The sequence below is a fragment of the Molothrus ater genome, chromosome 10 (genome assembly GCF_012460135.2).
Source record: "Molothrus ater isolate BHLD 08-10-18 breed brown headed cowbird chromosome 10, BPBGC_Mater_1.1, whole genome shotgun sequence".
Taxonomy (NCBI): Eukaryota; Metazoa; Chordata; class Aves; order Passeriformes; family Icteridae; genus Molothrus; species Molothrus ater.
The window spans coordinates 10,134,335-10,159,203 of record NC_050487.2 but is presented as its reverse complement, the minus strand read 5'-3'; the positions used below and the strand labels follow the sequence as shown (position 1 = coordinate 10,159,203).

The 24,869-nt window shown below is 38.5% G+C and overlaps 1 protein-coding gene across 8 annotated transcripts in view; it reads right to left on the bottom strand.

Annotated features, from left to right (window-relative positions):
- Window positions 1–1,226: 1,226 nt before the first annotated feature.
- The window catches only part of AGFG1 (ArfGAP with FG repeats 1), a 36,734-nt gene continuing 13,091 nt past the window's right edge, over window positions 1,227–24,869 (bottom strand). For 2 of the 8 annotated variants that reach the window (XM_036388526.2, XM_036388533.2), the window contains exons 3-15: window positions 17,331–17,446; window positions 16,633–16,795; window positions 15,490–15,646; window positions 9,961–10,080; window positions 9,260–9,331; window positions 8,087–8,296; window positions 7,077–7,257; window positions 6,339–6,418; window positions 5,956–6,048; window positions 4,550–4,597; window positions 3,009–3,167; window positions 2,313–2,404; window positions 1,227–1,939 (exon numbers count right to left, since the gene is read on the bottom strand). In XM_036388526.2, the coding sequence (XP_036244419.1) occupies window positions 1,880–1,939; window positions 2,313–2,404; window positions 3,009–3,167; window positions 4,550–4,597; window positions 5,956–6,048; window positions 6,339–6,418; window positions 7,077–7,257; window positions 8,087–8,296; window positions 9,260–9,331; window positions 9,961–10,080; window positions 15,490–15,646; window positions 16,633–16,795; window positions 17,331–17,446 (1,551 nt within the window). In that variant the 3' untranslated portion in view covers window positions 1,227–1,879. The remainder of the gene's footprint in view (window positions 1,940–2,312; window positions 2,405–3,008; window positions 3,168–4,549; window positions 4,598–5,955; window positions 6,049–6,338; window positions 6,419–7,076; window positions 7,258–8,086; window positions 8,297–9,259; window positions 9,332–9,960; window positions 10,081–15,489; window positions 15,647–16,632; window positions 16,796–17,330; window positions 17,447–24,869) is intronic. The other 6 variants (XM_036388528.2, XM_036388527.2, XM_036388530.2 and 3 more) reach the window with 6 other exon arrangements.

The following is a 24,869-nucleotide window of genomic DNA, read 5'->3' as shown; positions in this document are numbered from 1 at the left end:
CCAGTTGCTGGGGATTTCTTCAGTGAATTCCCCAGAGAATGCTGGGAACTGAACTCAACACCACACTGCGTTGAGCAGTCTCCATCAGAAACAAAAGAGAGCCTTCAAGCCTGTTTTAAATATAGCAACAGGACAAAACCAGACATTTAAGTACAGAAAACTTGCAGCATGTTTTATAAGTTGCCTGTCTCCAGCTTGGTATCTCCAACGTTTAAAAAACAAAACCAAAAAGAAATTACATCCCACATAGGCAGGCAACAGAAGTCAAAAGCATTAGCACAAATGTTTTTACAAGCAGAGGTCAAACCTTTCAGATGCCCTAGAAAAACCTATACAACATTCAGGCAGTCATTTACAAGTGAAATGTCTTACCTTGAAGAATTTTGTGTTTATCTCAAATGCATTCATCTGTCCTTTTTAAAAAAAGTCAATCTCACTGTATTTATTCCTGTTATCTTGAAAGCTGTTAGAATTTTCTTCTCCAGCTGGTCAGAAACCTTTAAGCTTGCAGTTTATATATACAATGTACTTACATTATTTGCTTAGTTCCAGTATTACACTTGAACTGTAGCCAAATTTATTTCTGTTTAAAACACCAACTACTTTGATGCAGTTATACTTTCCTTGAATCTTATCACTGTTACAGAGGAAGACAAGCCAGACATTTTTCCCTCTATAAGTTTCACTGTAGTATGGCAGGAAATATTTCTGTAAATTAAAAAAAAAATTTAATATTCCACAGGAGCTCTTACTGATATGTATCGGTTTTTAATAAAGAGAGGGCTATTACATCTGTGGTCCCTTGGCCTGCTGTTACACACTCTGTTCAGACCACAACTAAGGCTTGTTCAGAGCCTGTCATTAGTTACCCATAATAAGGTGTCTTTTACTGCAAACCTTCTCTCCAATAACTACCCTTCCTAGTGCTTCCAGTGTCCTTCATGACATACTCTATCCAAACAATCCAAACCTCACCTAACACTCTCCTGTGTGACAAGTCACTTCACTTGAGCCAGAACAGCGAGCTTCATCACAAGGGCAAAAAGAAACACATCCAAGTGAGGCATGTGAAAATTTTAAGCTTAGCTCACCTTTAAACACATTGCTGTGGACAACTCATCTGTGTACAGGACACAGTGTGTACATTTTCCTCCAGTACATGTTACTGCACAGAAATAATGCTACACAGGGGTTTTTTTCTAATATTTATTTTTTCACCTGCAAACTGTAGCAAAACATGATCAGCTTTATTATGCAGACAGGTATCCCTCTAACATTAGAGATTTAGGCATGTATAAATAGAAGAGCTCTTAGGAAAGGAAAACATTTTGAGAAATGAACAAACCTTCAATTTAACTTCGTGACTTCCAATACCAATGGTTAAAATGATGCAGCTCATTCATTCCAAGAGATACAACAGCACCTTAAAGTGGCTGATTATTCCCCAGTAACATTTTTCACATAACAATGTGTTAAAGTTACAAATACTGATATGCACAAATAGCTATTTTCTAAGAAAAATATGTACAGTACTGCAGCATAATGAGTGTGGTATCTGCAATAACTTATTAGCCAATTTTAATACACATGATACCGCTACTTTGTACCTGCCACTTCACAGGTTCAAGGATGTTCCCACAGCCCTCTGTTTTGCACGTTATTACCTGGTGGGGGGTTGGTTTTCTTGCTTTTTGTGTCAGGTGTTTTTTTTTTCCTTTTTGAAACTTTTTAAAGGTACACAATGCAGGCTTTTATTTTTACTTCTTAAAGACTTCTTTTGTGTTTAAAGCTAATATCAGTGAAACAAGACAACAGTGCAAGAGGCGCAGAGATGTTATGTGACCACATAAGAGTTCTTTTGGGTAAAGTGTCTATAAGGCTATAAGAAAGGATTGGTTGATGAGCTTCCTGTTGGAAATTGTCCTGTTGGTGCACCAGCCTGGGGGAAAAGGAACAAAGAAAAATAAGGCAAGTATTTTAATTTTTTTTTCCGTATTGTAAATAATAAATGCAGAATATATTTTAAAAAAATAACCTGCTGGGGAGTACTTCTGTTTTACATTGCAATCTGCTTTCTGCTGCTTCTCTGGAATTACACTACTCTGGGAACATGTATGAAAGTACCTCTGCTTTGATCTGACCATCCTTACAAATGGCATAAATCCAAATAGTGAGCTGCAGTTAGGAGAGTCACATGCTTCCCTCCATTATTAAAAGCAAGAAAACCCCCTAATCTTTGTGTATCTCTAAATTAAGTGTTACAGACAATTCTTCTTTGGACATACAGAAGTCACTGACATGCAACAACTCACCATAAAAGGGTTACTAGATACTCCAACAGCTGCAACTTGTCCAAAAGGAGTTACTACAGGCTTTGCTTGCCCAAATGTAGCAAAACCTGCTCCTTGGAAAGAAAAGCAAAAGAATATTAATACTAGTAAACAATGTTCAAAGAGTTCTTTGCTGCAGCTCCCAGCCAAAATTAAGTGTAAGTTTGAACTGCAGAATCAGCAGGACTGATCCTACTTAAACATGATCAGGAATGTAAGTGTAAAACACTGTGGCTGAGCTTTTTGTTTTCAACTGCCCACACCTCATCAATCTCCAATTTCTACATATGCACTTTTTTCAATGTTGTATCATATAAATTCAGGGAGAAAATACTTTCCAATTTTCTCTTGCCTGTGTTCTATGAAGTTAGAGAAAGTGTAATAGTGTGTTGCAGACATTCCCAAACAGCCCTTCTTGCCTAAAACCCCTTTAAGCCTGGGAATACTTACCATTTTAGTATGGGATTTTGGTAAAATTTCAGTTTGGTAATTAGGCAATTGCACACAGCCAAGTCAGAAGGCTAATCTACAGAGCCAGAACGGTGTGGGAACCCCTCATCAACATTACTATCAAGTTCATGCAGAAATAAGTATCTACCCATTATTGCCAACTTATAGACAGAGCATTTTCTCCATGTTTCTGATTTAGACAAGGTTATCTAAAACATGCACACCTACCATTTGGCTGCTGAGCAAAAGCAGTCTGTTGAGGGAAAGCTGCCTGGGTTGGGAACGTGGGCTGCTGGAAGTTGCCACTATAACTAGTAGGAAGACTGTAAGAGGCAGGAGTTCCAAATCCTGCCGGCATGCTCATGGATGCAGTACCAAATGTTGCTGCTGGTAGGCAAAAAATAACATGCAATTATTTGTAAGAAATAATTTTTTTCATTAAACAAATTACTATAAGGCCATGTTAAAGTCTTCTAATGCCCTCTGTGACTGGACAAAAGTTTGGTTCAACTTCCACAGCCACTGAACTGATTTGTTCCCTTCTATCACCACCACCTGGGTGCATAATTTGCCTTTACACTTTAGAAATGAATGGTGTTATTTAAAATTTAGTAGATCCAGCACATTCAGATATACTTTCTGAAGAGGAAATTATTTTTTCTTCCGAGTGTTATCATATATTTCCCCCACAGTTTTTCTGGTAGAAGTCTGTACACATAAGAAGCAAGCAGGTTCAGGCAGCCTAAGCCCCTCTGTTTTTGTCCAGAGAAAAGCATGAAAGAATTTTCCTACTCCAAGCTGCACTACAGGAGGTTATAAATTAAAAAAAACCCCAAAAAACAAAGGGATACATGCATCCCCTTTTATCATCCCATCTTTAATGTCTTTAAGGAGATTCTCACCATGCACATTATTTGCACACAAAGTTTCTGTTGCAAACTCTCTTACTGTTGAGGTAGAACTTAAAACAAAAAGAGCCCAAAACTTTTAATCTGATTCTCTGCTGAATATTTTGAGTAAAGAACACACAGCTCATAAGCATTTCCCCATGCCTTCAGCAAATAAACATGAGCACATGAGGTGCAAAAGTACAGTAACAAAACCATTATTCAGTCTTTTGGGAGTTGTTCTTGGAAAGAGAAGTGCATAGGAAGATTTTTGGTACAAATACAGACACCAGGTATTCTATACTAGTTAAACAGGACTTCTCTTTTGAAATGTTACAAGCAACCTTTTATGCAAGCTCAACTGTTTAAAAAAGCTAATAAAATAAATTTAATGAATATAGCTTAATTATCAGTTGAAGTATTTACCCCAAAAGTGTTCTAGGGCAAGACATTGTACAGACAAAGCATAGACAAGTGCACACAAAACTATTGTACTAACACTGTTCTCAAGTTACAGTGAGCAGAGCAGCTACTCCACAGCAAACTTGGCTAAAACAGCAAAAGGAAGCACAACAAAATCAGCAGGGGACTTGGGATATCCCAAAAGGCGTCAAACTACTGTTGGCAGAAACTTCAACAGTCATTCATAAGCACTATATGGTGACCATGGATGATACCAATAATGGTTTTGTTTTGGTTGCTTGATAGGATGTCTATGAATGCTCTTCTCTCCCTCTGCCCAGTTGCCAAATACCCACACCCACTCCATTTTTAAGAAGTCTTCCACAATTCTTTGTGCAGAGAACCAGATAGCTGTCAATAAGCTTTTACAAGCAAGAACAATTAGCCACAAGAAACTTGATACCAAATGTGGCCACCTACCAAAATGAGCCTGAGGAAATATGTGAGAGTGCATTGCTCCCGAGAGGCCTTATGGAAGCCACAAAGAGACCAGACAATGTCAAATCATTTATACACTCTTGAACAGTCATTTCTTAGTTTTATATATATAGAGAGAGAAATAGATACACATATATGTACCAAACAGTTCATCAGTAGCATGACCAGCAATAGATTAGTATTAGAAAACCATCAGAAATAAGCTCTACAAAACAGATATCCCATGTACTAAATAGCAAAGTTCATGCAGGAAGAACACATAAAAGGACAAGCCATAAGTTTACACCTTACACTGAAAGGGGATGAACATTATCTTTACTTATAGACATTATCTCTATTACCTAGTGTGGAACATCAGGATGCTGCCAAAGGCTTGGAACCTCAGCAAGCCAGGGACAGCTGCAGAGAAGGTGGAAGGATAGAGGTGCCGTACTCAAAGAAATTTATCTGAAGAGGCTACAAATTCTTAACGATGATCCAAACTAGCCCATTTAGGAATGGGATTAAAATAAAGAAAAAGGGTATTTTGGGCATTAAATATCTGAACAAATTTAGCTGCATAGTATCTCAAAATGGATTGAAAACAGAAATAACTTCAGCAGAGGACAAAAATTTATCAAATCAGGGTTTAACTCTGCTTACCTAAATCATTGAGCAAACCACATCTCAAATGTCAAAATGCACACATCAGCAGACTTCTGTTGAAGTCCAGCTGACAGATAAAAGTGTCAAAATTTAGCAGTTGCTCTGGAGAGGAAAATCAGCATAACCTAGCAGCCATCTAATCCAAGTTCATAGTTTTAAAGAAGTAGAAGTTTGCTTTCTTAGAAAGTGATTAAGTTTTGCCCACAGAATTATGATTCTACAGAATCATCCCACAGAAAATTAATATAAAAAATGAATGTAAAGATTAAACATATGCCTTAAAAAAGAGACGCTAATGTACTAATTAAGTGGACTGGTGAGGAGCTAGCATCCCAAGAGCCTTGGCATGGCTCTGGCTCCAGCTCTTTGGTTTTGAGAGCTTTCAACACTTCGAAATAAAGAAAGAAATTAAAAAGAAGGGCTTTCAAGATCCCTGATTTCAGGGCTACCTTCTATAAAGCATGCTCTAAAGCCAAGGTTATAGTCTTGGAAGGAAGCCAGCTGGTGATACATACACTACAAACAGGTAGAGCTCAAACAGATCATTTTGACATTTTTCATCGCCACCATTTGAAATCCTAGAATTGCACCTCAACACTGAGCAAACACACAACATGTCAAACAGACTAGGGACAGATAATACAGAAAATCTTTAAGACACATATTACACAGATACAGGAAAAAAGAATCAATGCAATTCTTTAAAGAAAGTTCCTCAAACACTCAGTGTATTTTTTCCTAACCTGTTGCTCCTCGGCTATTGGTCTGGAATGGATTTGTTGAAGGTGCCACTGGTGCAACAGGGGCAGCTACAAATGGATTTGTGGAAGGTGTTGCTGAAAGATTAAAGACATTTTACTAAGTAAGCATTTCTCTAACAGCAAATCTCACTCACATGAAGTCTATACAGCCTTTATACGAAGACATATAAATACCTAAAATTAGGCCAAAAATCAGGAATTTATAAGATACATTCAAAATATAGTTATTTTGACAGAAATACTTTTTTGTTAATAGTACTTTTATTAGCTTCAATAGTAGTGGTATCAAAGCAGAGCATTATCAAGTAAAAATTAGTTGATTGCTTGCTTACAGTCCCCAAAGGGTGTTAGTAACACTTCCATACCTCCAAATGGAGCAGGCACGCTTGAAGATGCAGGCTGTGTCTGTGCTGTAGCAGCTACAGGTACTGTTCCAAAAGCATTGCTGGAAATAATTTATACAATTCATTCAGTGAAGTCAGAATTGCTTGTTTAATAATTAAATACAATTTACAGTTACTGCTGGCATGTAAAAGAAAGGGGATGAACACTTATGTGCAGTTTGCAGACTGCAATGTACCTCCCTGATGCCAAGGTCAGACACTCTCACTAGTGCTGAGCAATAGAAAGTCATCTCCACCAACAGCAGGAGAAGGAATATAGAGCTAAGGCCAACAGCATAAGGGTTGCAAAGCAAAAGCCTTAGGGGCACTTGCAATGCCAAGCCCCTAACAGGCATTTGGTATTTGTTACTTCAGTGATCCAGAAATGGGTGGCACTATTTACATTAAAAATATCTGAATTCTTTTTTCAGGGATGATCCTCTGATTTTGAGTTTGCGTGCAAGTGCTCTGTAGAGCAAAGTGCTACCATCTAACAGGTTTAGCATGTCATGACTAGAAAGGCGCAGAGAACATTCCGCTGACAGTATTCCTAGAGTCAGCCATCCCTCAGTCCAGCCGTTACTGAAAACAAGAGGTGCAGTTTCAGCACTACCTTACACTCATTCAATGCTTCCTCATTTAGACAAGAACTGCCAGATTTGAGAAATGCCTTCCAGCTGTTGAGCGCTGCTGCAGGCAGGGAGCAGCCCGGCAGCGTACCTGCTGACGTTACTGGTGGCAGTGTAGGCGTTGCTGGAGGTGGCCGTGGAGCTGAAGACGCTGTCCAGCTCCGCCAGCGCCGCGTACTTGTCTGAAGATGCACTTGACTGGTTGGGGGCTGACAGGGCAGGGCCTGCTGAGGACACTGCTGTGCTGAAGCCACTTCCCTGCTCACTCCCACCTAGAAGGAAAGCAAGCAGATGAAGCATACTGGAGATGGTTTCACTTCCTGCCCTGCTGACATTGAGAACTAAATGAAAGTTCACAGTAGGTTGCAGACTTAAAAATTAAATATGCGCTAGGGCATAGAGGAAAAAGTATTTAACAAGCCATTAGCTGTTAGCAAAACGTCCTGCCTCTATAGGTACTCTGCAACCCCAAAGAGCTTTTGTTTTCCTAGAAAAATAATCCATTCATCTTCAACTAGAAAATGAACAGAAGACCTAACCTCAAAATACGCCATTTCAGAACAAACCTCTGGAGTACAAATGAACATAAGTTTTAACACAGCATTCGAGAAGAACTACATTTGAGTAACAGAGTAACTAGTTTTTTCTCCTCAATTTACTATCAACTAAATCCAAATATCACTGCTACTATTTTATTGTTTTTGTGGCAGAGAGGTAAGAAGGCTGCTCTGGTAGCTCTTTGCAATAACTGCAGCTCTCCATTCCAGAGCATCCACTACAGGTTGTAGTACAAATATAAAATATGTATTTGTATTTTATGTTTTCATTATTGAAGTAATGATTATTTAGATATTTTAATTTTGAATTATTCATCTCAATGGGAAATAGGTTCCCAAAAAGCAGTCTTCTAATGGCATCTTTTTGGAATGATGTCTTAAAACTAATATCTTGCACATTTAAGGGTACGTTAACACAAAATTACGCTGATCACTTAGAGAAGGGAAATTTTGAAATACTGTTACAGTACTTTGACAAGGACAGCCATCCTTGTGGTAACTATACACATATAGAATAACCATGGCAAACAATAAAGTTTAATACCTTGCCCTGCACTGAAGATATTATCTAAATTAGCAAGAGCTGCATATTTGTCAGCTGACTGAAGATTCAGTTTATTCACTGCAGCTTTACTGGCTGCAGTTGCTGTGGCGTTGCTCTGAGAAGCATTGAAGGATCCAAAATCAGCACTGGAGGATTTGGGGAAGTTATCAAAGTGAGCAAAATTAGCATTCACTGATCCAGCACTTCCACCTGTAACAAATTAAGTTAAACATGATCAATGCTCCGAAGTTAGAAAGTCTCTCCAACTGTAACTGATGGCACAATAACCCTCCCTTTGTGGTTATGTGAGGCAATGTGTTTGCCTGTCCCATCCTACCCCTTTAAGGCTCTTTCCCATTTCCTTCAAAGTTCAGTGGGCCATCAGAAAAAAATTATATTGCAGTGTTTTGACTGCATATCAGGGATAAACACCCCAAACTTCAACACTTTAAATCACAATCATAATTTGATCCTGAAAACTATATGCTATTTTTAGCTGTTAAATGTATTTTCAATAATAAAAGCTTCCTGGAAAAAGATTTATTTGTCTTAATCTTTAATACTCAAAATACAGAAGCTTCATTTCCCTACCATACGTGGCTAACAAATAACTATTTACATTTGCTTAGTGGTTCAATGTTTAGTCATTTCAGATGTCAGCTATAATCCTAAGCAAAAAAAAAAGTGCCTGGAAGTCCAAAAGTTATATGATTTAATGCCCAGGTTTAAAGAGTTTTGTTCTCTGTTCTCAACAATTTTAGACTGCATCCAATCAGAAAAGAGGTTAGGAGGAAGACACAACACAGCTCTTTTATAACAAATATCCACTGAAGTCAGAGATACATAAATCAATTTTATAAATTTGATACGAGTCCATACAACTGAACTTCAGATCAAGTATGACACCACAAGCTTCCATCTCTTCATTGTCCAGACAATTTAATCTAGGCAGGTCACATATTTAAATTAAAATGAGTTGTTCCATTAAGTGCATCACATTTTATAACAGTTGGTTGATGATTCCACTCATACTACAGAACTTTCTAAAACAGAAACACAACTTTCTAAAAGCATAAGCAACAAGTTGAAACATATGCAACAGTAGGAATGGAAGTGCTATACTACAATGGCATAAAATGAAGCAAGCTGAGTTTTCCACTGCGTGGAACTTACTGTGTACAGCCTGGAGAGGAAAAGCTGAAGTAAATTCACCAAAACTGCAGCTAGATGAAAGCGTTCTGAACGCTGGACAGCCAGAAATTGTGTGTGGGTTAAAGTTAACATAAGAAGGGAGAAAGAAAATTTGAAAAAAAAGTTTAAAACAACACCACACTCAAAAGAAAAAAAAAAGGAAAAGAAAGTCAGTCAGCCAAAGATCTAGACAAACAGCAAGTGTAAACTCAAGCAGAAGTTCTAAAGCATGATCAAATTAAAGGAAAGCAAAATAAATCTTAGCAATAGGCTCTACACATGAAGTCAAACATATTGAAGTGTGTGCATATGCTATATATATATGCATAGACACACACTTGTTTGGTACTGTGACATCCTTTTGGATCTACTGAAGTGATTCTCTTAGAAGACAGAGTCAATTCAATACTTATTAAAAGCAGTAGAGTTTATTCTTTTCATAGTTATTTCAAGTGTAGAGCTAACAAACACAGTGCCATAAATCAGACTTCTGAGTAGCATTAGGGGAAAAAAAAAAAATCAACACCAAACACAAGGAATTCATTTTGAGTTTCCCCAGAGCTTCAGATGGCTTGATCACATTAAAGCAGGCAGATGCAAGAAAAACTCAACTTCGGTACCTTTCAACATAAAGGTAAGGATTATTTCAATTAAGGATTAATCAAAAGTGCTAGGACTTCTACCTGTATTTTGGGGCTGAAAAGGAGACTGACTTGCTGTGGGGAAACCTCCAAAATTACTCGAGCCACTAGACTGTCCAAATGCATCAAAGTTTGCAAAACCTGCATTGGCAGAGTTCTGCGCTGTAAATCGCAAAGGAACAAAACATGTTAATGGATATGGGAAATAAACACAAAAACAGATGTTTTAACTGAATTCATGGTCATGACAGCCTTCAAGGGTTATGTCCTACCATGTGCTGCTTTTGACATGAAGAAAATTACACATTCTTCTACAATTGAAAGTTGTCTTTGAACAAGCTCTCACAAATCACCTTCACAGAGCTATATCAGTTAATGCTACTTCTGTCCTTCCCACACAAGCTGCTGCTCACAACTGCATGACCCAATGGAATCCACTCCAGCTTAACCCTCAGTGCTTGCAGTGCTGGCTGCTCAGGAAAAAGCAGCCATAAAGTACAGAATACCTAGTTTCCAAAACTAGAACTTGTGGGCTAACTGAACATTTCTTTGTGCATAAAAATCAGAAGGTATTCTTGTAACATATTGGCAATTCAAATTCCTCATACACCAAGTGCTTCTTCCTCAGGTGAATTTTGGTTGGCACAGCTTGAATAGTTTGGGCTAGGTTTATACATTCATTTAACTGAAAAATTCAGCCTTTAAAAAAACTAAATCAGAGTACAGAAATAGAAAATCAATGCTGGTGGCAAGAAGATAGCATTCATAGTGTATCCACAGAATTAAATCCAAGGAAATTTCAAATAAAATTTCAGTTTTTGCCTTCCTTTTGTTCCATACTCTAGGGAAATAAAAGTTAATACTAATCTAATTTTGACCAGCTGGACATGCAAGCATCTATAGACTCAACAGGAATTGCACACCTAGCTGGTAAGTTCCACAGAAGCCCTTAACCTCTATTATAAGCAAGACAGGAAAAAATGTTTTTAATCAAATGCAAACCAAACCTTTTTATAAAGATAACTTGAATTACTATCTAAAGAAAGCTCACACAACACCTTCTGGAATAACAGATGGCAATACATTATATTTTTAGGTTAGAATTTGTTTATTCTGGAGAGATTTTGCAGATTAAGTATATACAAAGAGAATAAATTATGCTGATTGCTGAAGTGCTATAACTTAATAATCTGATAGTGCTAATTAAAAGCTGTATTATTTAAATTAATTTCTATTAAAAAATATCTGTACTACAAACTTAGAAACTAAAAGGACATTTTAATACAAACTACTGTACTCCACAATGCTGCTAATATAAATTAGCAGGAAAGTGCCTGCACTTTCTTTCCCAGAGTACCCTGGGAGAGGGTGAGGTTTGGCTGGACTCAATACCACATTTAACAAATCATGTGCATAAGCATTAGGTTACAGAGCATGGTTTTGGCAGCAGGGAGCAGCCAGGGTGGTCCCTGTGAGGAGTGAACAGAAACTGCCCCCACTGCTGCACAGCTGCTGCAGCTCCAAGACTGCCCCACCACTGCCCAAAGCTAAGGATACCAGCAGTGCTGGCTGGGGCACTGTGTTTAAAAAAGGTTAAAAACCAGTGTGCAGCAGCTGTGGCAGAGAGGAGCGAAGAAAATGCAAGAGAAATCACTGCAGTTACCAAGGTCAGCTAAGAGGGAGGGAAGGACATGCTCCAGGCCCATGGAGAAGACCATGGTAAGGAAGGCTGTCCCCCACTGCAGCCCATGAAGGACCATGGTGTAATACACTCACACTGCAGCCCTGGAGGAGCCATGCCAGAGCAGGTAGGGAGGGCGTGAGGAGGCTGGAGCTCATGGAAAGCTGCTGCTGGAGCAGTTTTCTGGCAGGAGCTGTGACCCTGCCTGAAGGACAGCACCCCATGGAAAGGACCCACACTGGAGCAGGGGAACAGCATGAGGAAGAAGTAGCAACAGAGACAAAATCTTATGATTTAACTGCAATGCCCATTCCTCAGCCCCCTCATGGGGAGGAGCTAAAATGGTCAGGAGTGAAATTACACCTCACAAGAAGGGATGAAGGTGGGTTTCATTTTATTCTTTTACTATCCTACTCTATTACTGTCAATAAATAAATCAAGTCTGGTTTGCCCAGTTACTTTCTCTTGACTCAGCAGCTTTTTGGTGTCTTCCCCAACCCTGCTGATGGGAGAGTGAACACACAGCCCCCTGGGCACCTGGAACCCACCACAGCATGAGAGTCAGCAAGGAGAAAAAAAATATCAAAGTGAAAGCAAGATCATGGGAAAGTTATTGAAGTGCGCAAAAAGTTGGCACAAACAGACAAAAAATTACTTCTATGATATCCTCTGTATTGATTCAAACAGCATTTTACAGACTCCAAATCCCAAAGTTTGAGCAGGTCTTGGTGTTTAAACCAGTAGTTTTTTAATAGGAATAGATTAAGAATTTACTTTAAAAATGAAAGTGATACTTTCATCCTAATGCATCAATTGGGGAGGCAAGAGACTGATGTTTAGTTGACCAAAGAGGATTAAATATGTAAATGTCACTTCTAGAATAAGGGCAAGATAACTCATTTTAACCACTCACACAAACAGAAAACTATGTCAAGAATCTTAAATGAAATATCTTTTGGGCCCAAATTAAAAACTGGAGTGCATTACATTACAAAACACTTCATTTTACTGTATCAGCTGACACAGAAAGGATGACCTTCAAGTGAGCCCATGTTCAAATAGTACTGCTGTAAAGCCTCTTCAGCAGAGTATTCTGATATTAATCTTGTTTTATTTTATGCAGTAAAATGTCAACCTTTGTGAATGTGACACAAAAGTAAAGACCAGGAAAGACTTGTACTCTCCTGCACCTGGACAATACATAAATTGCCAATTCCAAAATCCAGTTCTCCACACAAAAACCCAAGAACAATCCTAAGTAAGGTCAGGAACTGCAGAGGGTTGCAGATTGCAATGGATTTACAGCTGCTCTTGACACTGCAGACCAACAAGGCAGTACAAAAGCCAGCTGGCTACAGCCAGGGATGACAACACCAGTCATGGCAATGCCAGCTGCTCCTACAATCTCTGCAGTTTCCTCTGTGAGCTTTGTACTACCTCCTATGTAATAAAGGCATGAAACACTGCAAAACAGAAAAAAAAGCTAAAATAAAATCTACATATACCTAAAGTAAAAAAAACAGCTCTACGAAATAACTCTTATACTATTTTGTTTTTCTAGATAATGCCTCTTCTTCCATGTTATCTGTAATAGAGTTGTGTTGTGTCACTACACCTTTATAAAATCTTTTGTGCAGGTCATCTATTCCATCAGTTTTTAAGAAATTTACATGCCAAAATTTTTGATCCTTGTTGTGATTACCAATCTATAAACCACAGACAAATCAAAATCTCGATTTTGCAGAAATTACAGAACTTTGTAAATTAAATACCAATAGCAAACATAAGGTCAGTATGTTTCCCCTTCAATAAGCAACAACATCCTGAACCAGCTTAATACATTAAAGAACTTGGAAAGTAGAAACATATCACAAATTGTAGTTCCTGCATAATTTTCAAGATTTACACCTACACTTCACAGATTACAGCACAAGTTTGTTAATATTTTCTTATCAGCTGCCACACTCAGTAACTTATACTGAGGGATCTTAAGTTTGCTGGTCTCTTCAGTGATTTAGTTGGTATTGTGTACAGGAAGGGAAAAAACTCCATCCTTTATACACACAGCTAAAACCAAGCCCTAAAACAAGAAGACCAGACCGTAAACTTCAAGAAAGTAGTGCTGGGCTAAGTGCAAATTCTCCCATCCTCCTTAGCAGTGTGTAATTGCTAACAAAAATTACATGTTTATACAGCTCCTTAATGAGCATTTCAAACTCATTTTTGCCAAAGCTGGCAGACTGATCAACCCTCCTTGTGTTCCAAAAGGAAGAGTCTGTAACATTTTGTTATTCATTTCACTAACACTAGCCTGTACTTACTGCACACAAGATATGCCTTACAAGCATTGTACTACAGCAAGTCAGAAAACACCCTCAGGTAGCAAGTCTGCAATGCATGTTCAGCTATCACACACTCAGAATCAGGTTTCTGCCTTTTAGAAACTGATTTACTAGCCCTGATACTGCTTGGGGCTCTAAAACTTATGGTAAGAAGTCATGGGAATGACCACAATGGTTAGTTTGTGACCAGAAATTAACAGACTCTCTCCTCAGATTTTATTTATTCTGGAGTGTTCCTATAGCTCTCTATCCTTCTAAAAATTACCCAGCAGAGACGCAATGGAATTTTACCTAGATTTGGAACACAGTATTGAAATACTGCTTTAACGGAATTTTCATCTCCTAAAAAGCACAAAGAATAATAAAGGGTATATAAATAAAGAATCATTCAGCAACAAGTTTGGAAAGAAATTATTAGAAAAAAATAACCATCTGCAGCCTTTTCAGTAACACTATGCAGCACTGGCCAGCAGAAGTTCTCCCAGTTAAAAACACCCCTGAAATTACGATTAACATGAAATCTAATTTTTAGGATTTTACAGAACACACAGAATAACAATTGCTGCTGCAGTGTTACTGAATTCAGACATTTATTTTACATTAATTTGGATAAATCTTGGTATTTTGCTCAGCTCCTCAGGTGTGAACCTTAAGTCCAGCCTATGATAGTTTATCTTGGCTGTTAACAATTTCAGGACTGATTTGCAAGAAATCTCTCTTATTCTGAGTAGCTTAGCAGCATCACAGTTTCTCTCAGAACAACCAGATGAAAAGCCCATTCAGACCAGGCAGGCAAAGGTACTTTCCCACAACTACAAGGCAAGCTAGCAACAAGAAACTTCAGTGACCACAGAATTGACTTTGTCTTTAGGATACACTTCTATGGCTCTTGGTCTTTGGCTGGGAAAAGAAACCCCTGAGGGTTCAATATATTTTACTGAAGTCATCCTCTAAGAATTCAAGCCCTATCCTCTTTCCTCAGTCAATACATATGCTCAAGGCTTGTTTATCCTTCCTGAAACTACAGAATACTGCTCACATGGGCAGTACTCAGCTTTCAAACAGAAACACAAAAGATGAGATCACTCTTTAAACTGGGCAAGCCTTGGTTTTTCCTTTGACAAATTGGCAGTTATTATCAATACATTTTAACTCCTTTAAAGTCTCTGTATCTGCTTGCTTTTCATGAATGGTCTTCCTAATAATTTTCAGAAAGAAAATTGAAGGTCTAATATCAGCTTCTCTCAACAATTTATTACTCATCCTCTCACTCTCTCCCCCAAAGAACCTAAAGTTTAGTAGTAGGCAAGAAACAGTGTAATCATACATATCCTAGAGAATAGCTATAGCAACCCCCAATTCCCAAAGCAGAATTGTCAATCTTTATGTCTTCAACCTTTCTTTATAAAGACCTGAAAGAAACTTTCAACAATACAACATTCCTAAGGCACAGAGATTACATACATCTCATGAAGTTTAGTCAAAAGCCATCAAAATTAAAACTACATTTTATACAATTAAAAAGGGTACAGTGGTCCAAATACCTACCTGTATGACTGTTGAAGTGTGCAAAATTAGCAAAATTCGCTGTAGCAGTTGATTGAGGAGGGGCAGCAGCAAAGATATCTGAGCCAAGGTCACTGAGGAGGTCAAATTGTTTCTTTTCTTGTTGCTGCTGTCCTTGAGATCGAACTACAACAGGAGACTACAAACAAGATTTCAATTAGCTAGTACAAAAAGGTGGTATTTTACCAAACTGACATTTACAAAATATTAGAAGGCTAGACTAAGCTTATTTCTTTAACAAGACATTTATTCCTGAAGTTTAAGATGCTGTATGTAGTATGCACCCTCCTCCCACAGTATGAGGAAGACTATATGCTATTACTCTGGCTCTTAAAGGAACTCTTGCAGATTTACATGGTTTAATAGCACCCACAAGACTAAAGCAGCAAGATATTATTAGCAACTTCAGAGTTTGCATTTGAAACTGTAAATACTGTACAAATACAAGCACTAAAACTTAATTTTACAAGACAGAAAATATTTATTCACTACATTCTGAAAAAATCATTAGAATTCAGTATAAGAGAGAAAAATTGAAGAACTTAATAGCAAGGCTTGAAGTTGCAATTTTCTACTGTTTGAGTTAAAAGAGATCCATTTAAGAGCTGCCTGTATCTTGATGGCAGTTTTCAAACAAACTGTCTTCCCTCCAAAAATCTAAGTACACAGTGTTGTTTGACTTTACATTACAGCATAAGACAGTTTCAGAATGCACAGGAAGTCATAATAAATATGACATGCTTTCATCCACATAGTCACTACTAATCTCACAGTTAACAACAGCAGTCATTTTCTTGTTTTCAGAGAGAAAATGCAAAAATTAAAATATAACACATTAGGTCTAAACTTTAGAGGTATTTATGCAAAAGACAATTAATTAATCCTATCACAATGGAGAACTCTATTTACTGAAAATAACCATTAAAAATCAATTTGGTCAATAGAAACAAACTTCATTTAGTACCTGATCTGCTAACATGTATATACTTCAGAAAAATATACACCATACAGTGATCATATCAGTTCCTACAGATCACAGCAGCTGTTACTGCAAGGGTTTTTGTGCCACTGAAAGAGTTACAAGGACTGCAAACAGTCCTGTGCCCCTCAGCAATCATTACTCACTTGGCTAGGTGTGCCCTTGTTTAAGTGCAGTGCGGGTGCAGCTTCTCCCAAGAGAGATTTGAGTGGCTTCACCTCAGGTGTGCTGCTTGTACTACTGGCAGAGGAGCCCGAGATGGATGCATGGACTGATGCCACCACCTTTGCTTGCTCGGGAGGAACATACCTACATGCAAGAAGAGCAATGGTTTTTACAAGTTTCACATGGAAGTTCTTGAGTCTGAAGTTGAGAACTGGCAGATGTCAGCTTTGCTACTGAAACCCTGATCCTGCAATAGACTGTATCAGTAGTTTGCAAAGTACCTATTCTTTAAATATGACAGAGTTGTTTTTTTTTAATGGACTAGAAGTTAAAGTCATCAATATTTTTAGCACTTATTCAATACAAAACATGTCTTTCCCATACAAATAAATCAGATGGGAAATAACAGTTTGCAAAACTGTTCCTTTACACTGTTGTTGACATTCTCTTAAGCCATTTCTGTTCCATCAATATGAACACTGAGAAACTTGTTTAGTTTGTCTTCTCTGCTTCCTATAGGAGCTCTACATAAAGTTCAGAAATCATTTCACTTTACAGAGTGTGTAATCTAGTGTGAAGAGCAGATTCAAAGAAGGAAATAACATTTAAAATGAGAGCAAACAGTCCATCCTCACTTCTCATCATAGGGGCAATCTTTATAATAGTAAAGGTATCTTACCATCTTTTCTTTTCATATTTTTCCTGTAGAAATTCCTTTACTTTCTGTGGATCCCTGAAGTCTGGAATTGCTGATGATCTATCATCAAATAGGCCGAGCCAAATCTGTTTGCACACCTTAATTTTTAAAAAAAACCACAACAACACAGATTAATCAGAGAAAATCCCTTAATTCAAGACTTAAATAAGTTTACTATTGTTAGTACATTAAACCATTAAAGTGTGTGGCTGCATAATTTATATTCCAGACTGAGCTGCTGTAACAATGGACTGGTGCTGTCAGTTGTTACAGCAGTAACAACTGAGATGTATTTAGACCAATCATGTACTGGTCTAAATACCTAAAGTTGCCTGGGCAGTCACAGCAGGGCAAGCAGATCCCAGCATCCAGTTTCACCATTCAACACTCCTTTTACAAAGTATTTGTAGAATGTGCTCATGAAATGCAAAGCACCTGATTTCTACTTGCAATCTTTAAGATTCTTCTCCTTCACCTAATTCTACACATTCCCTTATCATACTTCAGGGCTTACACTGTTTCAACAGATTCCATATGCCTTAAGCCTCAAATGGTAGATTTTAAAGAATCCAAGGTTCAGTATTTATACTTTTAATTACTATCTGAGTACAAGAACTGTTTTTTCAACAGCCTTTGTTACCATGATGCAGTTTCTACAATACCATACACATTTGAGTGATGGTATGAGATAAGGGGTAAAAATACTCTTGCTCCAATTTCGTTTTCTAACTGTAGTTGTGAGTGAGCAAAAGTTTAACCACTTGCAAAATTCTCAGTATGTTCAAGCTTTAATTCCTGAGCAAAACAAGAGGAAAGGTGTTCTCAAAACTAAAGAAGATGTAGGAGTTTTAACTTGAAATGTTTTAAGACCTTCAGACTATTCTGCAAGTAACCTGAATATGCACCCAAACAATAACACCAAACATTAGCTGCCCTCAAAAATCACAGTGCCCTTTTAGAACAGGTTTCTTCCAGAGAAGCAGAGTCAAAAAGGCTTTGTTTTTATCATGCATACCTTTTCTTCCCACACCCTTTCTGAAATAGCCCTGACCATGCCTCCTACCTGCCTACTACAAACATGCCCTCTATCCCTGCAAGTGTCAGGTTTTCAACATTGTCCCCAGTGACCTTCAGGCTCTAACAACCAAGAGCTGCAAAACTGATTGCTCTGAAAGTTGGCAAATCGAGGTAGAAGCTGTGATACTCCCACTTCAGCATCTTCCCCAAACTACTTGGCAAACATGATAAATCTTATAGGTCATTTCCAAGATTGCTCAGCATTAGAGAGATTAGGCAGACATCCTAACTATGTATTTCATATTTGATGTTTCAGCTCTAAATAGTCCAATTACATATTCAACACCTAACAGTCCTTATTACCAACATTATCATCATCTACTGGATAGAGACAAACAACAACAGGAAACAGATCTAATGATCAAAAGATATTTTTAAATGAGTATTTATAGAGCTAAGATCAGTAGTTACCACCTCAAACTCAGCAACTTTGCATTCATTCTGCAATTGTACTCCACAACAGGATCAAGTTCAATGCACTGATTTGAGTTCTCAAAATTAAACAGTCATTTACAGTATAGTAATAGATAAAATGAAGCTTAATTATTTGTTTAATACATCTTCATACGAAATTAGAAGACAAACTTAGTCAAAAAAGTAGCAAGTGTGTTCTAAAGTAAAAGCTAAAATCAAGAATCACTGTTTTAACAGTATCAATCTTTCACTACTTTTTGGTGACAAAATATATAAAGTCAGAATATTTATGTGTGTAGCTTTAAACTTGCAGGGAATAGCCTGAAGTGAGCCAGCAGTAGTATTTCCATACTTAGATTTGTGAGTATAACTATACAAGCAGCAGTCATATGATTGCTAGGAGGAAGAGAAGTCCTGCTTGTGGCTATTTACAGAATCTCTAGCAGCAGGAGTTGGTGGTGCTCAAATCTACACAGTCCCTCCCCAACCCCAACTTCAATATTGGAAAGAACATCAGGAAACACTGAAGAAAAATTGGACTTAATTTCAGACAAACAGAAAGACAAACATTACAACAGCCCCCACTTGATTCTGCACACAGCACTGTAACACTTGGGGCTCTACCATGATAATCAGTTTGCATCCAGCCTGAGATGTGCTGGCAAATGACAGAGGAGGGCCTCTTCCCCAGCCATACCAGACCATCCATTCTCCTTCTCCTGCCATCCAAAACAAGTCAGACCAAAGAAACTCATCACAATTACCATGTCACTGCTACCATTGAGACCTAGAGATCAACTCACAGCAACAAACCACAACCCAGTTTTTCATGTTTCTCCCTCCCAGTTTTCTGCTTCATCTTCCCCTGAAGTACCTAAGCATTCGGAGTAGGGGGGGAAGAAAACCAAACAAAAAACCCTCAAACAAACAAACTAAAACCACCACAGCTCCGTGTCAATGTCTCAGCCCATCATGACCACAACAGGCAATTTCTGTGAGGACTCAGAAAACAAGGGGCTGTGTGACTTCAGATCATTAGCAGCTACAGAGCCATAGTAGATCCAGTTCTATGAATATGCAAAATGGAACGGAGGAGGACTGTGCTGAACAAACACCTGTTCATTTAAAATGATGCAAGCTTCTTAAAGGCATCAGCTCTTGCCATTGCACTGCAATTTCTGCAGAAAACCTTTCAGGCTTCCAAAAGTGTTTCCTGGAGCAACTAATTCCTTCTAAATACCTAACCACAAAAGGAAGTAACAAGTGAAATATGCCTTAAGTCACTACTATAATTAATTTAAACAAACTGCCAGGCACTCTGTGTTCTTCTGTTGCTGGTAGCACAGACAACAGTTTTACTAATGGGCAACCAATTCTACTACCAGTTTTATTAATGGACAACCACTAAGCCAAAGAACCTACTTAGTCACACACACTTCAGCAAGACACACTCATTGTACCAGAGTCTGACTGCAGGAGCTGTACCAACGCAGGGTAAAACATTTACCACACCAAATGCAAATTAAATTCCACCTAGGTTTCTTAACCTAAAGAGTTATCAGAGGAAGTACCATTTCTTAAATGTTCTTAAAATGGACCAGTCTTAAACCAAAATCGGCCACCCACAATAGATAAGAGCAGTTTGGATTAGTGGGAATGATGGCAAGAAACCATAAGATTGTAAGTGGCTGTACAACATGACTGGAATACAAAGGGTAAATCACATCCTCCTAAGGGCATTTCAGACCATGCTTATGCCAAAAAAAGGCTGTTTTGTCTTCCTACTAGTTGGGCTTGATGATCTTAAAGGTTTTTTCCAACCTACACAATTCTGACTTAAGTCCTTTGGAAAGCCGTACCTTATGAAGTTTTAGAACCACACCAGAAACCATGGAAAGGCACGTATTTCTGTCTGAAGCAGCACACAATGCTTTGAACATCAGCAGCCATTCCAAGCAGCCATTCAGAGCCCAATAAAGGCTCGTTGTCTTCACTTGTTTGCTGGTGACCTGTGTGCTCTGTCCAGCTATACTTCTGCTACCATCATCTGACTTGACAGGGATCCACAACACTGCATTGATTATGCTTCAAGTGAACCACAAAACAATTTTCAGCCATCTAAAAAACCACAAATGGCAGAGAGCTGTGCAATACCACAGGATTGCAAATGAAATTGAAATTGAAAAATAAAATTTAAAAAACAGTGCTGTCAGAGACAGAAGTCACATCATGTAATTGTGTTTTCTTGAAGTGGCTATCTGTCCATAGTCATTTTAAAGTAAGTCACCAACAGTCCTCAATCTTGTGCAAAGAAAGGAGTTTGCTGTGAGAATTTTTTTTTCTTTATTTTTATTGATCAGGTCATAACATTTTTTGCTTCAAAGCTATTCAAAAGTTACTCTTGTGATAAATATCAGGAAAACTTATGCCATACAACTTTCTGTTTATGATGGGGGAAGATTACTCAGCATTTATACCTTTGGTAGCCAGATTACTCCCTACTAATTCACCATCTGAATTGGATAGATACCAAAAGATTCTTTTGCAGTGTGATGCCATTTCCTGTTTCACCTATCCCAACCCCTCAGGTGTGCCAACCTCTCCTTTCCCCTTTGCCCTCCCGCTAAGAGCTGTCCATCAATCTTAACATTCCAGCAAGGGTGTCATGTGGTTGGCAGAAGTGCAAAAGATGCCCCTCAGGTCCGGGCTCATTGGCCTGTCCAAGTGTCTTTATCCCTTGAGCCTCACCTGTCCCTTCCCCTCCCCCTGTCCCCGGGGCTTAAAGGGAGACGAGACCATGCGGTCTGGATTCTGTTGGGAGCTGTTACCACATTCAGAGGTCAGTCATCCTGGAATAAAACTCTGGATTAAAACTCTACGATAGAATCCTCTCCTGTTTCTCTTCACCGTCGCCTGAACCTTTTCCACCAGAGGTAAACTGAGTTTCTACCATGCCTGGATTTGTTCTGAGTGCCCAGCTGTAGCACCCAGCCAGCCAAAGGTATCTCTGAGGTGAAACACCACAGCTGCCACCTTTGGCCCAGCAGCGAGGGTCAGACGAGGCCAGGCACGTCCCACGCGGAAATATTGGGATTAATATTCCATAAGATTCATTACAACAATAAAAAAAAATAGCTATAAAAAAACAACTATAGAAAGATGAGACTGGCAACTTTAGTTGCCAACACCTCATCATAAGCTTCAGTGCTATGTTCTGTCTGGCCCAAGAGCTGCCCAGGCAGGACACCCGAACAGCACAGTTACTCAGCACAGTTACTCAGCACAGCTATCCACAGCATGTGCTGACTCTTGCAGGGCATTACTTGCAGGACATGGGAGCAGGGAGAAACTGCAAAACGACATTAAAGCAAAGGTAAACCTGCACAAACCCAGGCCTTAAGCCAGCACTACTAAATACAGTTTTCTTCTTATTTAATACAAATTCACTATCTGAAAAAAAAACCAAGGATGTAATTGTCTCAATTTTAAGTAATTTTGAAAACATATGTTTGAGAAATTTGAATTTGATATCCCAAGGAGCATGTATTTCAAACCACCCCTCTAACAGCTCTATATATGTCACACTTGCAGAGCTCATTCAGAAAATGCTACTGCTGAAGTTGTATGACACATCTTCAGTCCCATTTTAACAAAATTACTCATTCCTTTGCTTTTACAGATAATATATGAACCATCATCCCAACTCACCACACAATTACACAACACTACTATTAAGGTAGTGGGCCTAAAAATTCTATGACTTTCTGAAATCCTTCTACATTGCACCATCTCCTTGGGAATACTCTGGTTCAGCCATTTAATATTAATATTGTTCTTTCTGCAACAGCACACCAATAAGCCTGTGCTCAAAAGCTCTGTTTATTTGCTGAAAGCTTTGCTATACTCCTCCTTTTGATAACCACAGCTCTATCAAATAAAATGCTCTGCTTAGAGAAGAGCCTGACAAGCTGAAGCCAAGAGTAAACATTGAAGTTATGTGGAAGCCCCTAGAAACAGTGGAACTGATCCAACAATCCATAATCATTGTCCACTGTCCCTGAAAAGTATAATTAGTCCATGTCCCACTGGTTCACCAACAGAGCAGGGGAAAAAAAAAGGAGAGCATTGAAGTCAGAATGACTAAGCGTATGCAGCATTTGAAAGTCTACTTTTGTTGAAGGCTTGACAGAAGCAATACTTTGAAGTTTTGCCCCTACTACACTCTGGGGGCTGCAAAAATCAAGACAAAGCAAAGTTTTACCTTGTCAGATAACAATAAGTAGATACCAAGATTCAGCAGTTGTCTTCATGGAATTTAAGAGTTCGTGAGAATCCCTTTACAACTGCTTTGGAAGAATAGTACCTGTCCTCTGCCAACAAGCTCCAGTCCTGCAAGGGATGTCATCAGACACTTGGCAACCAGATACTGGGACGTTCAGAATTAGATCAGCAAGTACAGCATAAAGTAAAGAGGGAAAGAGAATCACAACCAGCATCAACCTACTCACCCTGACCTAGATAAAAACCCAGGAGGTAGCAAGGCAGAAACTGTGAGTTTCTGTAACTTAAATATATCATTGAAAGGAGAAATTGGGCCAAGTGCATATTGCATGTTATAATAAAGCCTTTACCTATATTTCTCTTCATTGCATTGGTTTCCCTGAATATGCACTCCACAGCTATTCCATCTGAGGGAGAACTGTGTTTCCCATGGTAATTATATTTACCATACATCAGGTTTTCCATACGTTATTTACATTTGCAGTCCTATACTTTGAGAAATTACCTTTGTTTTCAGCTTTGACAGAAAGCAATAAAGAACACAACCCATTCAGGGCACATCTGGCACACCACAGAGTTAATCAGAAAGGTTTCTGGTTTAAAACCCAGCCTCCAGTAACATTTCATGTTTTCAGGAGTTCCAAGAAGGGCTCAAAGACTAAAAGGAAATACATGTACCTGTTTTCCATAACAGTTTAGCTTTTGTGTTGCTTCATATTTGTTCACATGTTTTGGGGATTTTTCCTGTGGGCTTTTAGAGTTGGGCAAGTAGGAAAGAACAGGCCTACTAAAAAACTGCTACTTAAGAAAAGAATCAGCACTATCCACTAAATTTTGCAGAAACACTGAGAATCTGAGACTTCAGTTATTTCTAGTCCAGTGCTTTGTATTTCAAGTACGAAACAAAGCTTTGCCATGTTATAACTATTTCACTGATAGAGATCTCCAGTGTGTGGGGAAAGGCGGATACGGGAGAGACAAAGGCCTTCTGCTTACACAACACATTGAGCCACCACACTTCAGAAACTCCTCTTAGCACAGCTGGGCTAGTCAGGAAGAATAAAAATTCTGTCAGGCCAGCAAAGTTAAGTTCTTATTCATTAAGGCTCCTGCTCCTGTATGTGATGAAGGCAGCAAGGCAAGGAAAAGCTCTCACAGGACACATCCTTGTGTTGATAGGAGCTGCATTTCTATGTAGGAAAAAGCACACTACTTGACCTACAACACTTCTGGAGACCCAGACATACCACTGCATAGGAAGATTACATATGTCAGTCTAGTTTAAAAAGCTCTAACAAGATAATACCTTTCAGGAGGCTGGTAAATTCCAAATTAGATTTCTTCTTCTCCCCATCCCTGCCAATAAAATATCCTCAATTATGTACCAAATATAATGCTGGCAGTGCAAAGAACTGCACATTACCACACAACAAACCTATGTTCCAAAATATAACACCCTACAGGAAGAAAGATTTGGAAACAGTTTCTTTATGTAAGGAAGTTATAGCTTTGTTTAGTAATCCTGCACTTCTGATGTCAATATTATTCATTAATCTCGGTAGGTTAAAAGAATTTTATACTGCCAGAGTACTAATTTCAAAGGCAGTTTGGGTCCAGAAGTTATAGTGGTTTCATAAGCAGAGTGAAGCCAGTAAATCCAGCTAACAGAGACATTGTTCTACACACAATCAGCTCACGGATCTCTGTATCGTATTAGCAGAACCAGCAATGTACTCCAAGGACACCTGA